This window comes from Pan paniscus, chromosome 16 (assembly GCF_029289425.2).
Source record: "Pan paniscus chromosome 16, NHGRI_mPanPan1-v2.0_pri, whole genome shotgun sequence".
Lineage (NCBI taxonomy): Eukaryota > Metazoa > Chordata > Mammalia > Primates > Hominidae > Pan > Pan paniscus.
Genome location: NC_073265.2, coordinates 33,692,276 through 33,713,637, shown reverse-complemented (window position 1 = coordinate 33,713,637; position 21,362 = coordinate 33,692,276). Strand labels below are relative to the sequence as shown.

The 21,362-nt window shown below is 40.2% G+C and overlaps 1 protein-coding gene and 1 pseudogene across 3 annotated transcripts in view; one reads left to right on the top strand and one right to left on the bottom strand.

The window, feature by feature from the left end:
- Positions 1 to 21,362, bottom strand: part of CTDSPL2 (CTD small phosphatase like 2) — a 100,210-nt gene that overhangs the window by 60,961 nt on the left and 17,887 nt on the right. For all 3 annotated transcript variants that reach the window (XM_003811378.6, XM_055098377.2, XM_008963796.6), the window contains exon 2: positions 5,651 to 5,860. In XM_003811378.6, the coding sequence (XP_003811426.1) occupies positions 5,651 to 5,836 (186 nt within the window). In that variant the 5' untranslated portion in view covers positions 5,837 to 5,860. The remainder of the gene's footprint in view (positions 1 to 5,650; positions 5,861 to 21,362) is intronic.
- On the top strand, positions 13,603 to 17,224 carry LOC103784929 (heterogeneous nuclear ribonucleoprotein M-like; annotated as a pseudogene).

Genomic DNA, 21,362 nt, shown 5'->3' with positions numbered 1-21,362 from the left:
GGCACGAGAAATCGCTTGAATCCAGGAGACAGGTTGCAATGAGCTGAGACAGCGCCACTGCATTCCAACCTGGGCGACAGAGCGAGACTCTGTCTCACATACACACACAAAAAAAGGAGGATTTCTTCAGGTGGCCCCTAAAGAAGTATGACCAGTGTCTGTAAAGCTGCAGACACAGACCATACACAGACCGAAGACTGACCATGTGAGGGGTGTGAGGGGCAGCCATCTATAAGTCAAGAACAGAGATCTAAGAAGGAAGCATGTTGGCCAACATCTTGTTCTTGGACTTCTAGACAGTGTCCAGCCACTTTGACAGACAATAATAAAGGAGAAAGAATACAGGTATCAGTTAAATACATATGGGTTTAAATCCTAGCAGCACCACTTATTGGAGATGCAGTAGTATAAAGTGGTTAGGAGTGTAGGCTCTGGAGCCAGGTAAACTAGGATCCAGCTTTGCCACTTAAAACTAAGTAACTTTGCGCAAGTTATTATTTAACCTCTCTGTGCCTCAGCTTCCTCATTTGTAATATAAAAGTAACACCTATCTCATATGGTTTGTAAGGCTTAAATTATTACACTTTAAACACTGAGGACAGTGCTTGGCAAATAGTAACTGCTCAATAACTATAAGTAAGAGCTGTTGCGGGCGTAGTGGTACATGCCTGTAGTCCCAGCTACTCGGGAAGCTGAGACAGGGGAATCGCTTGAACCCAGGAGGTGGAGGTTGCAGTGAGCAGAGATCATGCCATTGCACTCTAGCCTGGGCAACAAGAGTGAAACTGCATCTCAAAAGAAAAAAAGTAAAAGCCGTCGTATTGGTCTTCACTATTATTTTTTAACCTGGGTAGGTTATTATTATAATTATTGTTGTTATTGTTACTATTGACACTGCAAGTTACCTAAATTCACTAAGTCTGTTGTTCTCACCTATAAAACATCAAAAGATGGTTAATATTCAATAGGTTTTAGCTGTGAACTCCTACCCAAATTTTGAAAAAGACAATGACACTGTATTTAAGATACATACGTAAGCAAGCATTGTCTAGACACTCAACGCAATTTTAGAATATGTGATTAAGAATATGGTTTATGACATTGTAGATAAGAAAGCAACAATAATTAAAAGCCATATAAGCTCATTAAGACTAATATGTGACAAATTAACCACATTATTTACTCCTAACACAGGATTAGTTGTCTGGGAAAAGACAATTCTGATTTCACTCCGATTTTAGTAAAGCATTCAAATATTAATTTCAATAATAATCTTATAGAATATGATTTTTAAAATCTGAGTTCAGTTACGCACAATAAAGTGAATTTGTAGCTGTATGAAAAACCTTACCCAAAAATGTTAATTAATAAATAAGACAGCCCGGCACAGTGGCTCATGTCTGTAATCCCAGCACTCTGGGAGGCTGAGGTGGGCAGATCACTTGAGGTCAGGAGTTCAAGACCTGCCTGGCCAACATGGCAAAACCCCGTCTCTACTAAAAATACAAAAATCAGCCAGGTATGGTGGCAGGCGCCTGTAGTCCCAGCTACTCGGGAGGCTGAGGCAGGAGAATCACTTGAACCCAAGAGGCGGAGGTTGCAGTGAGCTGACATCGTGCCACTGCATTCCAACCTGGGCGACAGAGCAAGATTTCGTCTCATCAATCAATCAACATTAGCTTACAAACAGATTTTTGCCCGATCTTATGTAACATCTTTGAGTAATGAGGCATTAATGAAAGATCTTAGATTTAGCTAAAACAAAAAAAGAAACTTGGACAAAAATTTCTATAGAAAAATCCTCCTGAGTGGCTGGGCACGATGGCTCACGCCTGTAATCCCAACACTTTGGGAGGCTGAGGTGGGCAGATTACTTGAGGCCAGGAGTTCAAGACCAGCCTGGGCAACATGGTGAAACCCCATCTCTACAAAAACACAAAAATTAGCTGGGCATGGTGGCACACACCTATAGTCCCAGCTACTTGGGATGCTGAGGACAAGGATCGCTGAACCCAAGAGGCAGAGGTTGCAGTGAGCTGAGATTGTGCCACTGCACTCCAGCCTGGGCAACAGACCAAGACTCCGTCTCAGAAAAAAAAAAAAAAAAAGGCCTGAGTGTTCTAGTTCAAGAGTCCCCAGCCTCTGGGCCATGGAACGGTACAGTCCATGGCCTGTTAGGAATGAGGCCACAGAGAAGGAGGTGAGCGGTGAGCCAGGAAGCATTACTGCCTAAGCCCTATCTCCTGTCAGATCAATATTAGCAAATTCTCATAGGAGCACGAACTCTAGTGTGAATTGTGCATATAAAGGGATCTACACAGTGTGCTCCTCATGAGAATCTGATGCCTGATGATCTGAGGTGGATCAATTTCATCCCCAAACCATTAACTAAACCCCACCCTGGCTGACCTGGTCCCTGGAAAAATTGTCTTCCCTGAAACCAGCTGCTAGTGCCAAAACGGTTGGGGACTGCTGTTCCAGTTGACATGAGCCAAAATTTGCTGACCAACAGAGATTAAGCTACTAAAGAAGGACAAAAAGTATAATTTAACACAAAACCACATTAACAGAAACAATTCAGCCAGGCTCAGTGGCTCACACTTTGAGAGGTCCAGGCAGGCAAACAGCTTGAGACCAGGAGTTTGTGACCAGCCTGAGCAACACGGTGAAGCCTTGCCTCTATTAAAAAATTCAAGTAATTAGCCAGACATAGTGGCAAAAGCCTGTAGTCCCAGCTACTTGGGATGATGAAGTGGGAGCATCACCTGAGCCAGGAAGTCAAGGCTGCAGTGAGCTGTGACTGTACAACTGCACTCTAGCCTGGGCAATGGGAATGAAAGAAACAATTCACTGTCAAAAGAAGTACGCTGATCCTTGAACAACCTGGATTTGAATTGTATTGGTCCATTAATACACAAATTTTCTGCCACCTCTGTGACAGAAAGACCAACCCCTCCTCTTCCTCAGCCTAGAAGATAATGAGGATAAGACCTTTATGATGCTCTACTTCCATTTAAATAGTAAACATATTTTCTCTTCCTTATGATTTTCTTAATAACATTTTCTTTTTTTCTAGCTTACTTTATTGTAAGAATACAGTATAAAGCCAGGTGTGTAATACCAACACTTTGACAGGCCAAGGTGGGATGACTGCTTGAGGTCAGGAGTTCAAGACCAGCCTGGGCAATATAAATGAGACCTCATCTCTTTAAAAAAAAAAAAAAAAAAAAAAGGGAGAGAAACTTTAAAAATAGCTGGGCATGGTGGTACATGCCTGTAGTCCTAGCTATTCAGGAAGCTGAGATGGGAGAATCAACTGAGCTCAGGAGTTCAAGGCTGCAGTGAGCTATGATAGTATCACTGCACTCCAGCCTGGGCAATAGAGTAAGATCCTGTCTAAAAAAAAATAGAATACAGTATAGAATACACATAACATACAAAATATGTGTTGAATGATTGTTTATGTTATTGGTAAAGCTCTGGTCAACAGGAGGTTATTAGTGTTAAGTTTTTGGAGAGTCAAAAGTTGTATGTGGATTTTCAACCACATGGGAGAGTCAGCATCCCTAAACTCCACATTGTTCAAGGGTCAACTATAAATATGAATAGAATTCTGAAGACATAACAAAAACCTATCTTCACTTCTGGTTTTTATCTTTCATGAATAACAGATAAAGGTGACCAAGATAATGATAAATATCATATGTCATATAAGGAAAACTAGAAATAGCTGCCCTGTATAATGACTGAAGGTTTGTACTTGCACATGTAAGGAAACACAGATCTGTTTTCAAGTGGAAAAAACTACAAAAAAGTAACATGAGAAAGCAAAAAGATGAGGATGCACTTTATGACAACTAAAGCTGCTCAGAAGAATGAAGTAATAATACGTAGCAAGGTTCCCATCAACAGAGGCTGATGACAACCCATTAGGAATTTATAGAGATGGAAATTCAGGTTTCTGGAAGATATTTCATCTTTGTTATATGATAACATTAGAATATTTTCTCAGTTTACATAAATTCAGAAACTTTTAAAAATTTCTAATTACTTAAAATTAACAAAGAAATTATAGTATTAGAAACAAACAAAAACAAAAAATAAAACCACCAAAACAAAAATTAAAACCCTATGCAAACCAAGAATACTTCCAAATCTTGCCCAGTGACTTACAGTAATTAGGCTTTGTTAATTCTATTACAACAAAATCTATCCCTATGAACAAGTCAGCCAGTAATTTATTTTTCTGCTTAAGAAAGTAATACACTTCCATTATAATGAAAAATTTACCATATAAATAATTATTCTAAGAAAGAACACAAAAATAGTAAAGTCATAAAAAAACTACACACAATAAATAATACTATACATTGATAGAGTGCATTAAAGTTGATCAAACTCAGGCCGGGCGCAGTGGCTCATGCCTGTAATCCCAGCACTTTGGGAGGCCGAGGTGGACGAATCACAACGTCAGGAGATCAAGACCATCCAGGCCAACATAGTGAAAACCCGTCTCTACTAAAAATACAAAAATTAGCTGGTGTGGTGGCGGGCACCTGTAGTCCCAGCTACTCGGGAGGCTGAGGCAGGAGAATCACTTGAACTCGGGAGGCAGAGGTTGCAGTGAGCAGAGATTGCGCCACTGCACTGCAGCCTGGAGACAGAGCAAGACTCTGTTTCAAAAATAAATAAAATAAAATAAAATAAAATAAAATAAAATAAAATAAAATAAAATAAAATAAAATTCATCCAACTGCTTTTCTACCTGTTGTACCATCTAATCTGAAAACAACTCTGAGATAGACGAAGCAGTTGGTATCAGTGCCATTTACTATCTTCCTGAGGCTTGGGGGGTAAATGACTCTCTCCTTAGGTCACTCAAGTTGGTCCAGAATATGAATCTGGAGTACAAGACTCCTGGTCCGTGTCCATTCTTTCTTTTAGTAATGTTCTTTTCTCTTTAACGAAGCAATACATCTTCATCATACAAATGTTAGAACTTGAATAGATGAGAGACATCACCTCCCTAGACAGTGAATATTAACAAGAAACTTTTTCTTTGAAAGAAAATGAAAGTAAAAGAAACAAGTCAAGTAAAAGAACAAGGAAAAATTTATTTTGCTTCCCATAATACTATGTTGAAAAAGCAGAAGCCTACGTGGATTAGTTCAGTGGAATAATGTTCTTCTTAAACTGCCATTAAATATTCTGCATGTAAAACTCTTAGAAGTAAAATTAACACCAAAACGTAGTTTTTGGTGCGCTATCAGATTTCTCATCTACACATGCTTAGAGAAAATAACATAATTGTCACTTTTTTTTTTTGAGACGGAGTCCCGCTGTCGCCCAGGTTGGAGTGCAGGGGTGTGATCTCGGCTCACTACAGGCTCCGCCCCCTAGGGTTCAAGCCATTCTCCTGCCTCAGCCTCCCGAGTAGCTGGGACTACAGGCACCCGCCACCTCGCCCGGCTAATTTTTTGTATTTTTAGTAGAGACGGGGTTTCACCATGTTAGCCAGGATGGTCTCAATCTCCTGACCTCGTGATCCACCCGCCTGGGGCTCTCAAAGTGCTGGGATTATAGGCGTGAGCCACCGTGCCCGGCCAATTTTCACTTTTAATGATATGAAAGTATATGGTAAAATCATTACCTTAGGTGTGCTTCCTTTAATAAATTTTTTAATTGAAGACAACAAGCCGGTTTCATTCTTCGATGGTTTTTCTCCTCCTGAAGGCAGGCTATCATCAACCTCTGAATATTTCCTCTTTGCTCTGGCAGCGCGTTGTGTTTGGATTTGATTTGACTGCTGAGAAGCTTTCCGTGTTCTCAGCCTCATCTTTTATGGGTGCCACATGTAAAACTAAAAGAGAAAAATAATAAATGTAATAAAAAATTAAAAGTTATTAAATTCAACCTTCTCTACCCAAATGTGCCCAGCTTATATAATAAAAATATCTTGGCTAAAAAAACAAAAGTCCTAGACTCTAGGAGACTGCAGTAAGAAACCAACATTTTAAGTAAAAGGCATTATGCTTTATACATTATTTATATTATCCCAATTAACCTTCCCAACAACCTCTGAAATATTATAATATATCCTATGATCTAAAGTAAGGGTAACACCAAACAGTGTGCATGCTCTTTACATAATACTATACTGCCTGCCAACACTACTATTCGTTTAATCATTCGTTCGACAAATATTTATTGCATACATAGTCACATTCAAGGCACTGGGCCAAGTAAGAATTGAGTAAATAGTAAACAAGATAAGGAAAGGTTTTGCTTTTCTGTAACTCACCGGGTAGTGGAAAAGTAATGTCAGCCAATGAATGAATGAATTCCATGAGTACAATTCTAATAATCAACAACCATATAAGTGTAACAACAGAATTTGGATCATTTTGAGAAAGTCCTATCTTACCACATTTAATGATACTTTTAAAACGATTCACATCAGAAAGAAAATATGAGGCTACTTATTTGAGCTCTATCATTTTATAGGTAAGACAATTAATTGCTGGCAAAATTGTCCCAACACTTAGAATTAAAGACATAACTGAATTAGAATCTGTGAAACACAATACAAAGAATACTAAACGAAGAATTAAGAGATGTGAATTTTAATCCTACTCCAATCATGGCTAATCTGTAGTCACTTAGTTATGTTTTATCACATGTATAAAAAAACATATTTACCTTACCATCCTGAGGCTCAAAATGAAAAAAGGACTAGTAAAGGCTATAATGTGCAAAGGACAATAAAGCTATTCACCATAGTGGATACACTCACAGAACAAACTAACTCCAATTAAGCACTCTAAACTCTAAATGTACAGAAATTCCTGGCAAAGATTAGAGTCTCAGAAATTGTTTTTAGTAACTCAACAAAACAATCATAGAAAAAGAAGAAACTTTTTAAAAAATAGAAACTACAGGCTGGGCACGCAGTGGCTCACACCTGTAATCCCAGCACTTTGGAAGGCCAAGGCAGGTGGCTCACCTGAAGTCAGGAGTTCCAAACTAGCCTGGCCAACATGGAGAAACCCTGTCTCTACTAAAAATACAAAAATTACGTGGGCGTGGTGGCAGGGGCCTGTAATCCCAGCTACTCCGAAGGCTGAGGCAGGAGAACTGCTTGAACCCGGGAGGCGGAGGTTGCATTGAGGAGAGATCACGCTATAGCACTCCAGCTTGGGCAACAGAGCGAGATTTCATCACTACCCTCTCCCACCCCGCGCCACACCCCCCAACCAAAAAAGTGCCACACCAATAAACACACAAAGGGTAACAAAGCAAAGCAGCCTTCTTGCTGACATGGAGAGTTTTAGTAGTCTGGATATAAGATCAAACCAGCCACAGCATTCCCTTAAACCAAAGCTAATCCAGAGGTGAAGAAGCTGCATAAGAAAAGTTTGAAGCTAGCACTATTTGGTTCATGAGGTTTAAGGGAAGAAGCTGTCTCCATAATATAGATGTGCAAGGTGAGGTGAAGCAGCAGGTGCTGATATAAAAGTGGAGGCAAGTTATCCAGAAGATCTCACTATGTCCACTGATGAAGGTGGCTATACTAAAACAACAGATTTTCTAAGTAGATGAAACAGCTTTCTGCTGGAAACAGATGCCACCTAGGACTTTCACAGCTATGAGAAGTCAGTGCCTGGCTTCAAAGCAGGCTGGGCACAGTGGCTCACGCCTGTAATCCCAGCATTTTGGGAGGCCAAGGCAGGTAGATGGCTTGAGCCCAGGAGTTCAAGACCAGCCTGGGCAACATGGTGAAACCCCATCTCTATAAAAAATACAAAAATTAGCTGGCCATGGTGGTGCATGTCTGTAGTCCCAGCTACCTGGGAGGCTGAAGTGGAAGGATCACTGAAGCCCAGGAGGTTGAGGCTGCAGTAAGCCAATACCGCGCCACTGCACTCCAGCCTGGGCGACAGTGAGAGCCTGTTTCAAAAAAACCAAAAAACAAAAAAAAAGAAAAGAAAAAAAAAGATCTAAAACTGACACCCTAACATCACAATTAAAATAACTAGAGAAGCAAGAGCAAACAAATTCAAAAGCTAGCAGAAGAAAAGAAATAACTAAGATCAGAGCAGAACTGAGGGAGATAGAGACACAAAAAAACACTTCAAAAAAATCAATGAATCCAGGAGCTGGTTTTTTGAAAAGATTAACAAAATTGACAGGCCGCTAGCAAGACTAATAAGAAAAGAGAGAAGAATCAAATAGACGCAGTAAAAAATGACAAAGGGGATATCATCACCGATTCCACAGAAATACAAACTACTACCATCAGAGAATACTATAAACACCTCTATGCAAATAAACTAGAAAATCTAGAAGAAATGGATAAATTCCTGGACACACACACCCTCCCAAGACTAAACCAGGAAGAAGTTGAATCTCTGAATAGAACAATAACAGGAGCTGAAATTGAGGCAATAATTAATAGCCTACCAACTAAAACAAGTCCAGGACCAGATGGATTCACAGCGGAATTCTACCAGAGGTACAAGTAGGAGCTGGTACCATTCCTTCTGAAACTATTCCAATCAATAGAAAAAGAGGGAATCCTCCCTAACTCATTTTATGAGGCCAGCATCATCCTGATACAAAGCCTGGCGGAGACACAACAAAAAAAGAGAATTTTAGACCAATATCCTTGATGAACATTGATGCAAAAATCCTCAATAAAATACTGGCAAACCGAATCCAGCAGCACATCAAAAAGCTTATCCACTATGATCAAGTGAGCTTCATCCCTGGGATGCAAGGCTGGTTCAACATACGCAAATCAATAAATGTAATCCAGCATATAAACAGAACCAAAGACAAAAACCACATGATTATCTCAATAGATGTAGAAAAGGCCTTTGACAAAATTCAACAACCCTTCATGCCAAAAACTCTCAATAAATTAGGTATTGATGGGATGTATCTCAAAATAATAAGAGCTATTTATGACAAACCCACAGCCAATATCATACTGAATGGGCAAAAACTGGGAGCATTCCCTTTGAAAACTGGCACAAGACAGGGATGCCCTCTCTCACCACTCCTATTCAACATAGTGTTGGAAGTTCTGGACAGGGCAATAAGGCAGGAGAAAGAAATAAAGGGTATTCAATTAGGAAAAGAGGAAGTCAAATTGTCCCTGTTTGCAGATGACATGATTGTATATTTAGAAAACCCCATCATCTCAGCCCAAAATCTCCTTAAGCTGATAAGCAACTTCAGCAAAGTCTCAGGATACAAAATCAATGTGCAAAAATCACAAGCTTTCTTATACACCAATAACAGACAGAGAGCCAAATCATGAGTGAACTCCCATTCACAATTGCTTCAAAGAGAATAAAATACCTAGGAATCCAACTTACAAGGGACGCGAAGGACCTCTTCAAGAACTACAAACCACTGCTCAATGAAATAAAAGACACAAACAAATGGAAGAACACTCCATGCTCATGGGTAGGAAGAATCAATATCGTGAAAATGGCCATACTGCCCAAGGTAATTTATAGATTCAATGCCATCCCCATCAAGCTACCAATGACTTTCTTCACAGAATTGGAAAAAACTATTTTAAAGTTCATATGGAACCAAAAAAGAGCCCACACTGCCAAGACAATCCTAAGCCAAAAGAACAAAGCTGGAGGCATTACGCTACCTGACTTCAAACTATACTACAAGGCTACAGTAACCAAAACAGCATGGTACTGGTACCAAAACAGAGATAGAGACCAATGGAACAGAACAGAGCCCTCAGAAATAACACCACACATCTACAACCATCTGATCTTTGAGAAATCTGACAAAAACAAGAAATGGGGAAAGGATTCCCTATGTAATAAATGGTCCTGGGAAAACTGGCTAGCCATATGTAGAAAGCTGAAACTGGATCCCTTCCTTACACCTTACACTAAAATTAATTCAAAATGGATTCAAGACTTAAATGTTAAACCTAAAACCATAAAAACCCTAAAAGAAAACCTAGGCAATACCATTCAGAACATAGGCATGGGCAAGGACTTCATGTCTAAAACACCAAAAGCAATGGCAACAAAAGCCAAAATTGACAAATGGGATCTAGTTAAACTAAAGAGCTTCTGCACAGCAAAAGAAACTACCGTCAGAGTAAACAGGCAACCTACAGAATGGGAGAAAAATTTTGCAATCTACTCATCTGACAAAGGGCTAATATCTGGAATCTACAAAGAACTCAAACAAACTTACAAGAAAAAAACAACTCCATCAAAAAGTGGGTGAAGGATATTAACAGACACTCCTCTAAAGAAGACATTTATGAAGCCAACAGACACATGAAAAAATGCTCATCATCACTGGCCATCAGAGAAATGCAAATCAAAACCACAATGGGATACCACCATCTCAACACCAGTCAGAATGGCGATCATTAAAAAGTCAGGAAACAACAGGTGCTGGAGAGGATGTGGAGAAATAGGAACACTTTTACACTGTTGCTGGGACTGTAAAGTAGTTCGACCATTGTGGAAGACAGTGTGGCAACTCCTCAAGGATCTAGAACTAGAAATACCATTTGACCCAGCTATCCCATTACTGGGTAAATACCCAAAGGATTATAAATCATGCTGCTATAAAGACACATGCACACGTATGTTTATTGTGGCACTATTCACAATAGCAAAGACTTGGAACCAACCCAAATGTCCATCAATGATAGACTGGATTAAGAAAATGTGGCATATATACACTATGGAATACTATGCAGCCATAAAAAAGGATGAGTTCATGTCCTTTGTAGGGACATGCACGAAACTGGAAACCATCATTCTCAGCAAACTATCACAAGGACAAAAAACCAAATACCGCATGTTCTCACTCATAGGTGGGAACTGAACAATGAGAACACCTGGACACAGGAAGGGGAACATCACACACTGGGGCCTGTCGTGGGGTGGGGGGGATAGGGGAGGGATAGCATTGGGAGATATACCTAGTGTAAATAACGAGTTAATGGGTACAGCACACCAACATGGCACATGTATACATATGTAGCAAACGTGCACCTTGTGCACATGTACCCTAAAACTTGAAGTATAATAAAAAGAATTTAAGCAAAAAACAAAAAAAAATCCACATGATCATCTCAATTAATGCAGAAAAAGCATTTGATCAAATCCAACACCCTTTCATATTAAAAATAATCAATAAATGAAGAACAGACAGGAACTTCAACATAATAAAAAGGTATTTATGAAAAACCCACATGACCTATCATACATGATAAAAGGCTGGATGCTGTCCCTCTAACATCAGGAACAAGACAAGGACGGCCCCTCTCACCACTTCTATTCAACATTTTACTGGAAGTTCTAAGCAGGCAATTAGGCTAGAAAAATAAAAGAAATCCATATTAAAAAGAAAAAAAGGTGAAACTTATCTCTTTGCAAATGACATGGTCTTGTTTAAAGAATAATCATAAAGAAAAAACTGGATAAACTGACTTCATAAAAATTAAAAACTTGCCGTCTACCAAAAGACATTATTGGAAAAATAAGAAGGCAAGGAGCAAACTGGTCGAATATTCACAAAATGCACATATCACAAAGACCTTGTATGTAGAATATATAAAGTCCTACAACACAATAAGAAAACAAGCCAATAGAAAAAACAGGCAAAAATATGAGAAAATATTTCATAAAAATTAGATAACTGGTGATAGCATAAAAAATGATACTCAATATTCATAAGAATTGTAAGTTAAAACCCCAAAGGTATGCCAATTCACACCTCCTAAAATGGCAAAAATTAAAAAGAATGACAAATTTAAATAGTAACAATGATGGAGAATAAAGAGAAGTCTCTTTATTCTCATGTTACTATATGCTGCTGTTAAGGATGTATGTTTTTTGATAAAATTGGGCAATTTCTAATAAATATACACCAAACTCTTTGACTTACTGATTTCACTTCTACATTTTTATCCAAGAGAAATGTAAACACGTTCACAATATATTTTTACAAAAATATTCCTGACAGCCTTATTCACAATAAGGCTGTTTCTAGTTCCAAACTGGAAACAACAAAAATGCCCCAAAACAGAAAGATGAATACTGTGGTGTTTTCATGTAAGTGAATACTAATCAGCATCACAAAGGAACAAGTACTTCTATCATAAACAAACATGAAATAATCTCATAGACATGCTAAACAATGGCAGACACAAAATAATACATATTTAATAACATCATTAAAAAGAATTTTTATCGGGGATACAAATAATCTATAGAGAAAAAAAGCAAAACAGATTTTGCCTTGGAGAAATGAAACGCCCTCTAATGTTATAGGAGTATCTTTTTGTCAAAATTTTACAGAATATAATTTGTAATGGTCATGTAATATTTCAATATTTCAATATAAATGTCTCATAATTTATTTGATCACTGACTTGTTGGAAAATAAACTGTTTCATGATTACTAACATCACCTCAAATGAAATAACCACATAAATTTCAGTCTACATTTCTGATTCTTTCCTTAAGACAGTTTCTTAGAAGTGAATTTACTAGTTTAAAAATTTTACAGCTGAGATCTGTGTTCAAGGTGTTTGGGCTCATCATTGGTCCGATCATTAGTTGACCACTAGGCTATGCAAATATATAGGGAGGTATGCTTTAGTAAGCTAAGCTTAAAAGTAAAAGCAAAAATATTTAAAAACAAAAAATAATAATTAAGCAGAGACATCAGTGTTTGCATACTGCAGGGAGATAAATTTCATAGATTTTTTTCTGCCCATGGAAGTTACTGCTAAACAACCAACAACCTTTGACGGGAGAAAAATCAAGAATCAGAGTGGCTACAATATTATCTAAAATGGCCAGTTTTCAACAAAAAATTATAAGACATGATAGAAACAGTAAAGTATGACCCAAACTCAGGGGGAAAAACTGCAGTGAAAACATATTAATCATGTGCCAGGCTTACAACAATCCAGTGAGAGATATATGTAATTATTTACATAAAACAAAATTCACTCTTGATCCCTTAAGAGTTGGAAAAATTCTTATTTTTGGTGGACATATTGACCCTTTTCTCTGATTATAAAATATACATCATTTTAGAACTTTAGGCTGAGCGTGGTGGCTCACATCTGTAATCCCAGGGCTTTGGGAGGCTGAGGCGGGAGGATTGCTTGAGCCCAGGAATTCTAGACCAGCTTGGGCAACACAGGGAGACTCCCCAGTCTCTACAAAAAATAAAAACAAAAAAATTATATGGGCATGGTGGTGCACACCTCTAGTCTCAGCTACTTGGAAGGCTGAGAGAGAGAAGATCACTTGAGCCTGAGAAGCTGAGGCTGCAGTGAGCCATAGCACACCACTGCACTCCAGCCTGGGAAACAGACTGAGACCCTGTCTCCAAAACAAAAAACAAGAAACAGAAAGACAGTAAAACATGAAATAAAATCTTCCATAATTCCTTAACTCAGAGATGACTGATAATGTGGGTATATTAGTCTGCTTGTTTTAACATGTATAAGTATTTTAATCAATATTTATAATTATACTACATGTATTACCTGTTTTTTTCCCCTTTTATACTATATTTTACCAATGTTGTTTTAAAAATTTGAGAATATTGGCCAGATGCAGTGGCTCACGCCTGTAATCCCAGCACTTTGGGAGGCCAAGGCAGGCAGATCATCTCAGGTCAGGAGTTCGAGACCAGCCTGGACAACATGGTGAAACGCCCCTTCTCTACAAAAAATAGAAAAATTAGCCGGACATGGTGGCAGGCGCCTGTAATCTCAGCTACTTGGAGGCTGAGGCAGGAGAATCACCTGAACCCCAGAGGCGGAGGTTGCAGTGAGCCAAGGTTGCACCGCTATACTCCAATCTGCGTGACAAAGTGAGACTCAGTCTCAAAAAAAAAAAAAAAAATTAAGAATATAATTTTTAATGGTCATGTAATATTCCAATATACAGCTAAATGTTTCATTATTTGATCACTGACTTGTTGGAAAATAAACTGTTTCATAATTACTAACAACACCTCAAATGAAATAACCACATAAATTTCAGTCTACATTTCTGATTCTTTCCTTAAGACAGTTTCTTAGAAGTGAACTTACAAGTTCAAAGATTGTTAACATTTGGTAGTATCTCTGGAAATACTAACAAACTGCTTTCTGGAAAAGTGGTTTGAACTAGCAGTGTATAAGGAGTGTCTATATGACTAAATCTTCCAAATTAGAATTTATTTTTAATATTAAATGTTTCCTAATTTTAAGTTAAAAAAACAGTAAAACTAAGTAATTTAAATTATATTTATAGGTTACCTCCAATTCCCTCTTTTTTTCTAAAAATCTAAAACACTAAAATTGAAAAATGCTCTTAATTCAACCTCTCCAACCACAGCAAAAACACCTCAGGTAGATTCTACATTACTTTTCTTCAGGAATGCTAACGGAATGCTTAAGGAGACATAAGGATCATTATTTCATAATGCAAATGTAAAAAAATATTAATTTTTTTTTTTTTTTTGAGACAGACTCGCTCTGTCACCCAGGCAAGAGTGCAGCAACGTAATCTCAGCTCACTGCAACCTCCACCTCCTGGGTTCAAGCAATTCTCCTGCCTCACCCTCCCAAGTAGCTGGGATTAGAGACATGTACCACCATGCCTGGCAAATTTTCGTATTTTTAGTAGAGATGAGGTTTTGCCATGTTGGCCAGGCTGGTCTTGAACTCCTGACCTCAAAGTGATTCATCCTTCTCAGCCTCCCAAACTGCTGGGATTACAGGCTAGTGCCACCATGCCTGGCTACTTTTTGTACTTTTAGTAGAAATGGTGTTTCGCCTTAAACGAGTTCTAATCAAAAAACTTCCTTATACTGAACTGAGGCCAGGCGTGGTGGCTCACACCTCTAATCACAACACTTTGGGAAGCCGAGGTGGGCGGACTGCCTGAGCTCAGGATTTCGAGACCAGCCTGGCCAACATGGTGAAACCCTGTCTCTACTAACAATACAAAAAAATTAGCCAGGCATGGTGGTGCCCACCTATAATCCCAGCTACCTGGGAGGCTGAGGCTCGAGAATCACTTGAACCCGGGAGGCAGGGAGGCAAAAGTTGCAGTGAGCCGAGATCATGCCACTGCACTACAGCCTGGGCAACAGGCACTGAAGGAAAGTCAGGGGATGTGCTGTTATTGAATTCAAGATGGAAGAAAACATAAAAAAAGCTATTCAGGTGCTAGACAAGCATAGTCTGAGTGGAAGACCACTGAAAGTGAAAGATCCTGATAGTGAACATGCCAGGAGAGCAATGCAAAACGTGATGGCTACCACTGGTGGAATAGATATGAGACCAAGTGGCCCAGAAATGATTACTATCCCACCTAGTATCTTAAATAATCCTAACATCCCAAATGAAATTATCCATGTATTACAGACAGAAAGACTTGGAAGCACAATATTTGTAGCAAATCAGGATTACAAAGTTGGCTGGAAGAAACTGAAGGAAATATTTTAGTATGGCTGATGTGGTGTTCTGAGCACATTCTTGAGGATAAAGATGAAAAAAATCATGGATTGGGCACTGTTACTTTTGAACAGTCCACTGAAGCTGTGCAAGCTATATCTACATTCAATGGCCAACTGCTGTGTGATAGACCAACGCAGGTAAAGACGGATGAGACCGCCTTACCAAAGGATTTTTTTTTCCCTCCTAAGCGTCCGCAGCTTCCCTATGGCCTTGGTGGTATTGGAACAGGGTTAGGACCAGGAGGGCAGACTATCGATGCCAATCACCTGAATAAAGGCACTGGAATGGGAAACAGGGCCTGCAGAAATTAGAATGGAGGGCATGGATTTAGAATAAAATGGGAGAAATGGAGGAGGGACCCCCATGGTGGCAGTATGGAAAATGTGGGTCAATTTGGATCTGGCATGAACATGGGCAGAATAAACGAAATCTTAGTAATACACTTAGGATAGGGAAGATCACTACAAAGCAGAGAGGAAGTGAAGGTGGAGGCAGCATCCCCAAACTCGAGAGGATGAGGCCCAAGCGCTGACCACATTGGGGGTGCCAGCATGGAACGCATGAGTCCAGGCCTGGGCCATGGAGTGGATCGTGTGGGTTCCAAGATGCAGCACATGGGTCTGGTCATGGACCGCATGGGCTTTGTGGAGCACAAAGGCTCCCACAGGGAGCGCATGGGCCTCAGCCTCAAGTGCACAGCTGCTCCCATTGACCATGTGGACCAAACCATTGAGCACATGGGCTCTGGTGTGGAGTGCATGGTTCCTGTAGGTATGGGGGCTGGCCTGGAGCATATGCGCCCCATGATGGATCACATGGCCACTGGCCTGGAGCACATAGGTGCCAACAACCTGGAACATCCGGATGGAACTGGGGTGGACAGGTGCCAACAGTCTGGAGAGGATGGGCATTAACAGCCTTGAGTGCATGGGTCCCGTCATGGGCCAGACACTGGGTGCTGAGATTGGGTGTATGGGCCTAGCCATGGATGGTGGTGGCCATGTCAGCTTTGACTGCACCCACTTAAACTCTGGAGGAAGTTTGGCAGGGTCCTTTGGTGAGGCTGGAGGCCATGCTCCTGGGGGTGGCCAGGAAAGCCTACCACAGGTATTTGTGAGAAATCTCCCATTTGATTTTACATGATCAAATTGACAAATACGGCAATGTGCTATAACCCAACATCAAGATGAAGAATGTGAAGTCCAAGGGGTGTGGTTTGGTTAAGCTTGAGTTGCCAGAGGTGGCTGAGAGCCTGTCAGATGATGACTGGCACGAAGCTGAGTGGCCAAGAGATTGATGGGCAAATCGATAGAAATATGCCTTTTTTAAACATCAATATTTTGTATTTTTTTCTTGTTAACTATTTTAACTTGTTGGCTGGATATATAAAGATGTTTTAAAAATTCTGTTGCTTTTTGATGAAATCTGAATTACTTTTTTACTTTTTAAGGACTGGGGTTCTATTTGAACGTTTGCATTGAGATTGTAATATGCAAATTTTTTTGTAGTTGTGGCAACTTGCTGACATCAAACATAACTTTGATAATAAATACCAGTTGCTGGAAAAATAAAAAAAGAAAACCAATTCTCAATCTATTCTTTTCCAAAAAAGTTCTAAAATACTATATTTACCTGAACATGAAAAGGTTCCTATGTGCAAGGCACTGTGATAAATGCTTTCTCATGTTATTTCACTTAACCTTCTCAACCACATAAAGTAGTGTCTGTTATTTCCATTTTATGAAAGAAAAAGTATAAGGGGAGAAGACAGCAGAAGTGTTTTAAGTAAAAATTTCCACATAATTTCAATATAAATAACTTGCAATGTGAAAATAATATATTTATAACCAACAAAACATTTTAACTGATTAAAAAGTTACCAGGCTGGGTGCAGTGGCTCACGAGGTCTGGAGTTCGAGACCAGCCTGGCCAACATGGTGAAACTCTGTCTCTACTAAAAATACAAAAATTAGCTGGGCGTAGTGGCAGGCGCCTGTAATTCCAGCTACTTGGGAGGCTGAGGCAGGAGAATCACTTGAACCCGAGAGCAGAGGTTGCAGTGAGCTGAGATCACACCACTGCACTCCAGCCTGGGCAACAGACTGAGACTCCGTCTCAAAAAAAAAAAAAAGTTCCCCAAAATTCCAATTTCCCTTTCTCTTTCTTTCTTTTTTGTTTTTTGCCTGTTCCCTCTTCTGAGCCAGCAATTTCCCATTTTTCTCTAAGGTTTTTTGTTTGTTTGTTTGTTTGAGATAGAGCCTTGCTCTGTCACCCAGGCTGGAGTGCAGTGGTTCTATCTCAGCTCACTGCAACCTCTACCTCCCAGGTTTAAGCAGTTCTCCTGCCTTGGCCTCCCAAGTAGCTGGGATTACAGGCGCATGCCACCACACCCGGCTACTTGTTTTCTATTTTTAGTAGAGACGGGGTTTTGCCATGTTGGCCAGGGCGGTTTCGAACACCTGACCTCAAGTGATCCGCCTGTTTTGGCCTCCCAAAGTGCTGGGATTACAGGCGTGAGCCACCGCACCCGGCCAGGTTTGTTTTTTACTTCTGCCTTTTGTCTGAATGGTCCATTGGAATGGGTAATTTTTCAGCTGAACCCCTGGCTGAACAAAACCTTAAGATAAAATTAACCTGTAAAAGCTGTAAGTTTATGGCAGGGCATGGTGGTTCATACCTGTAATCCCAGCACTTTGGGAGGCCGAGGTGGGTGGATCACGAGGTCAGGAGTTCGAGAACTGCCTGGTCAATATGGTGAAACCCTGTCTCCACTAAAAATACAAAAATTAACCAGGCGTGGTGGTGGGCTCCTGTAGTCCCAGCTACTTGGGAGGCTGAGGCAGAAGAATCGCTTGAACCCGGGAGGTGGAGGTTGCAGTGAGCCTAGATCGCGCCACTGCACTCCAGTCTGGGTGACAAAGCGAGAAAAAAAAAAAAAAAAAGGCCGGGCACGGTGGCTCACGCCTGTAATCCCAGCACTTTGGGAGGCCGAGGCAGGTGGATCACGAAGTCAGGCATTCGAGACCAGCCTGGCCAACAAAGTGAAACCCTGTCTCTACTAAAAATACAAAAAATTAGCTGGGCATGGTGGTGGGCGCCTGTAATCCCAGCTACTCGGGAGGCTGAGGCAGGAGAACAGCTCGAACCTGGAAGACGGAAGCTGCAGTAAGCCAAGATCGTGCCACTGCACTCCAGCCCAGGCGACAGTGCGAGACTCCATCTCAAAAAAAAAAAAAAAAGCTGTGTTTTCAAATTGGCTGGTATGAGCTCAAAATTAAACTTCTGATAGAAACAATGTTACAAATACAGAGTAGAGTTCCAGGGCAGCTCCTATGTACATAGTTAACCCATAATATAACTGAATTCAAAAATCTAGAACCTAGGCCAGGTACAGTGGCTCACACCTGTAATGCCAGCACTTTGGGAGGCCAAGTCAGGTAGATCACTTGAGCCCAGGAATTCGAGACCAGCCTGGGCAACATGATGAAACCCTGTATCTACTAAAAATACAAAAAAATTTGCTAGGTGTGATGGTGCATGTCTATAGTCCCAACTACTTGGGAGGCTGAGGTGGGAGGATCACCTGAGCCTGGGAAGTCGAAGCTGCAGTAAGCTGTGACTGCGTCACTGTACTGCAGACAGGGCAACAGCCGGAGTGAGACTCTGTCTCAAAAAGAAAAAAAAAAATCTGGAACCTAACCTATTATACAAATAATATGAAAAACTACAGCCGGGCGGGGTGGCTCACACCTGTAATCGCAGCACTCTGGGAAGCCGAGGCGGGCGGATCAAAAGGTCAGGAGATCGAGACCATCCTAGCTAACACAGTGAAACCCTGTCGTCTCTACTAAAAATATAAAAAAATTAGCCGGGTGTGCGCCTGTAGTCCCAGCTACTCGGGAGGCTGAGGCAGGAGAATGGTGTGAACCCGGGAGGTGGAGCTTGCAGTGAGCTGAGATCGCGCCACTGCACTCCAGCCTGGGCAACAGAGGGAGACTCCGTCTTAAAAAAAAAAAAAAAAAAAAAAACTACATTCCATATCTCAACACCAGGCCTATCTGTACCCCTACTAAGTTATAGATATCTGGTACTGGGAAAACTATATAGCCAAACGCAAAAAAAAAAAAAAACAACAAAACTACTTACCTTATACTACATAGAAAATTAACTCAAAATTGATCAAATACCTAAACATTAGAGCTAAGACTCTTAGAAGAAAATATAGGCTGGGTGTGGTGGCTCACACCAGTAATCTCAGTACTTTGGGAGGCCAAGGAGGGTAGATCGCCTGAGCTCAGGAGTTCAAGACCAGCCTGGACAACATGGTGAAACTTCGTCTCTACCAAAAATACAAAAAATTAGCCAGGTGTAGTGATGTGTGCCTGTGGTCTCAGCTACTTGGGAGGCTGAGGTGGCAGGATCACTTGAGCCTGGGAGGCAGAGGTTGCAGTGAGCTGAGATTGCACCACTGCACTCCAACCTGGGTGACAGAGTGAGGTCTCTTCTCAAAAAAATGTGTCTCTGTGTGTGTGTGTGTGTGTGTGTGTGTGTGTGTGTGTGTTTGTGTGTGTATATGGGAAAAGCTCATAACATTGGATTTGGCAATGGTTTCTTGGTCATGACAACAAAAACACACATAACAAAAAGAAAAACAGATAAATTGGGTGTCAAAATCCAAAATTTTTGAGCCAGGTGCCATGGCTTACACCTATAATCCCACCTACTTGGGAGGCTGAGGCAGAAGGACCGTTTTGACCAGTCTGAGCAACAAGGTGAGACCCCATCCCTAAAAAACTAAAAAAATTAGCCAGGCATGATGGTGCACACCTACAGTACTAGCTACTACTTGGGAAGCTGAGGTGGGAGGATCCCTTGAACTCAGGAGTTCAAGAGTGCAGCAAGCTACAAGTGCACCACTACACTCCAGCCTGGGTGACACAGTAAGACCCTACCTCTTAAAAAATGTTGTTTTTAATTTTTGTGTATCAAAGTACACTATCAACAGAGTGAAAAGACAAACCATGGAATGGCAGAAAATACTTGCAAATCATGTGTCTCTTAAGAAGTTCTTATTTAGAATACATAAAGCGTTACAATCAGAAAGAAAAAAACAACCAGATTCAAAAATGTGCAAAGGACTTGAATAGGCATTTCTCCAAAGAGGATATACAAATAGACAATAAGCACATGAAAACACACTTGACATCACTAATTATCTAATTATCACGGAAATGCTAATTAAAACCACAATAAGAAACAGCTTCACACTCATTTAGATGACTAGTATCAAAAAAATAAAAATAAAAAATAAAAATTGCTGGCAAGAATGTGGAGAAATTAGAATCCTTGCGCTTTACTGTAGAGAATGTAAAATAGTAAAGCTGCTGTGGAAAGTGGCATGGCAGTTTCTCAAAAAAATTAAATATAGAATTGCCATATGATCCAACAATTCTACTTCCAGGTATGCATCCAAAAGAACTGACAGTAGGGTCTCACACAGTACATCCATATTCATAGCAGCATTTTTCACAATAGCTAAAAGGTGGATGCAATCGAAGTGTCCACCAATGGAAGAATGGATAAACAAAATGTGGTACGTACACACAATTAAGTAGTATTCAGCCTTTAAAGGGAAGGAAATTCTGATATATATTATGAACGCTGAAGACTGTTTAATGAACACAGAGTTTCCGTTTGAGAAGATGAAAAAGTTCTGGAGACAGATGGTAGACAACAAGGTGAATGTACTTAATACCACTGAACTGTATACTTACAAATGGTTAAAATGGTTTAACACAGTTTTTAACAAAACTATAGATCTTCATCTAATCCA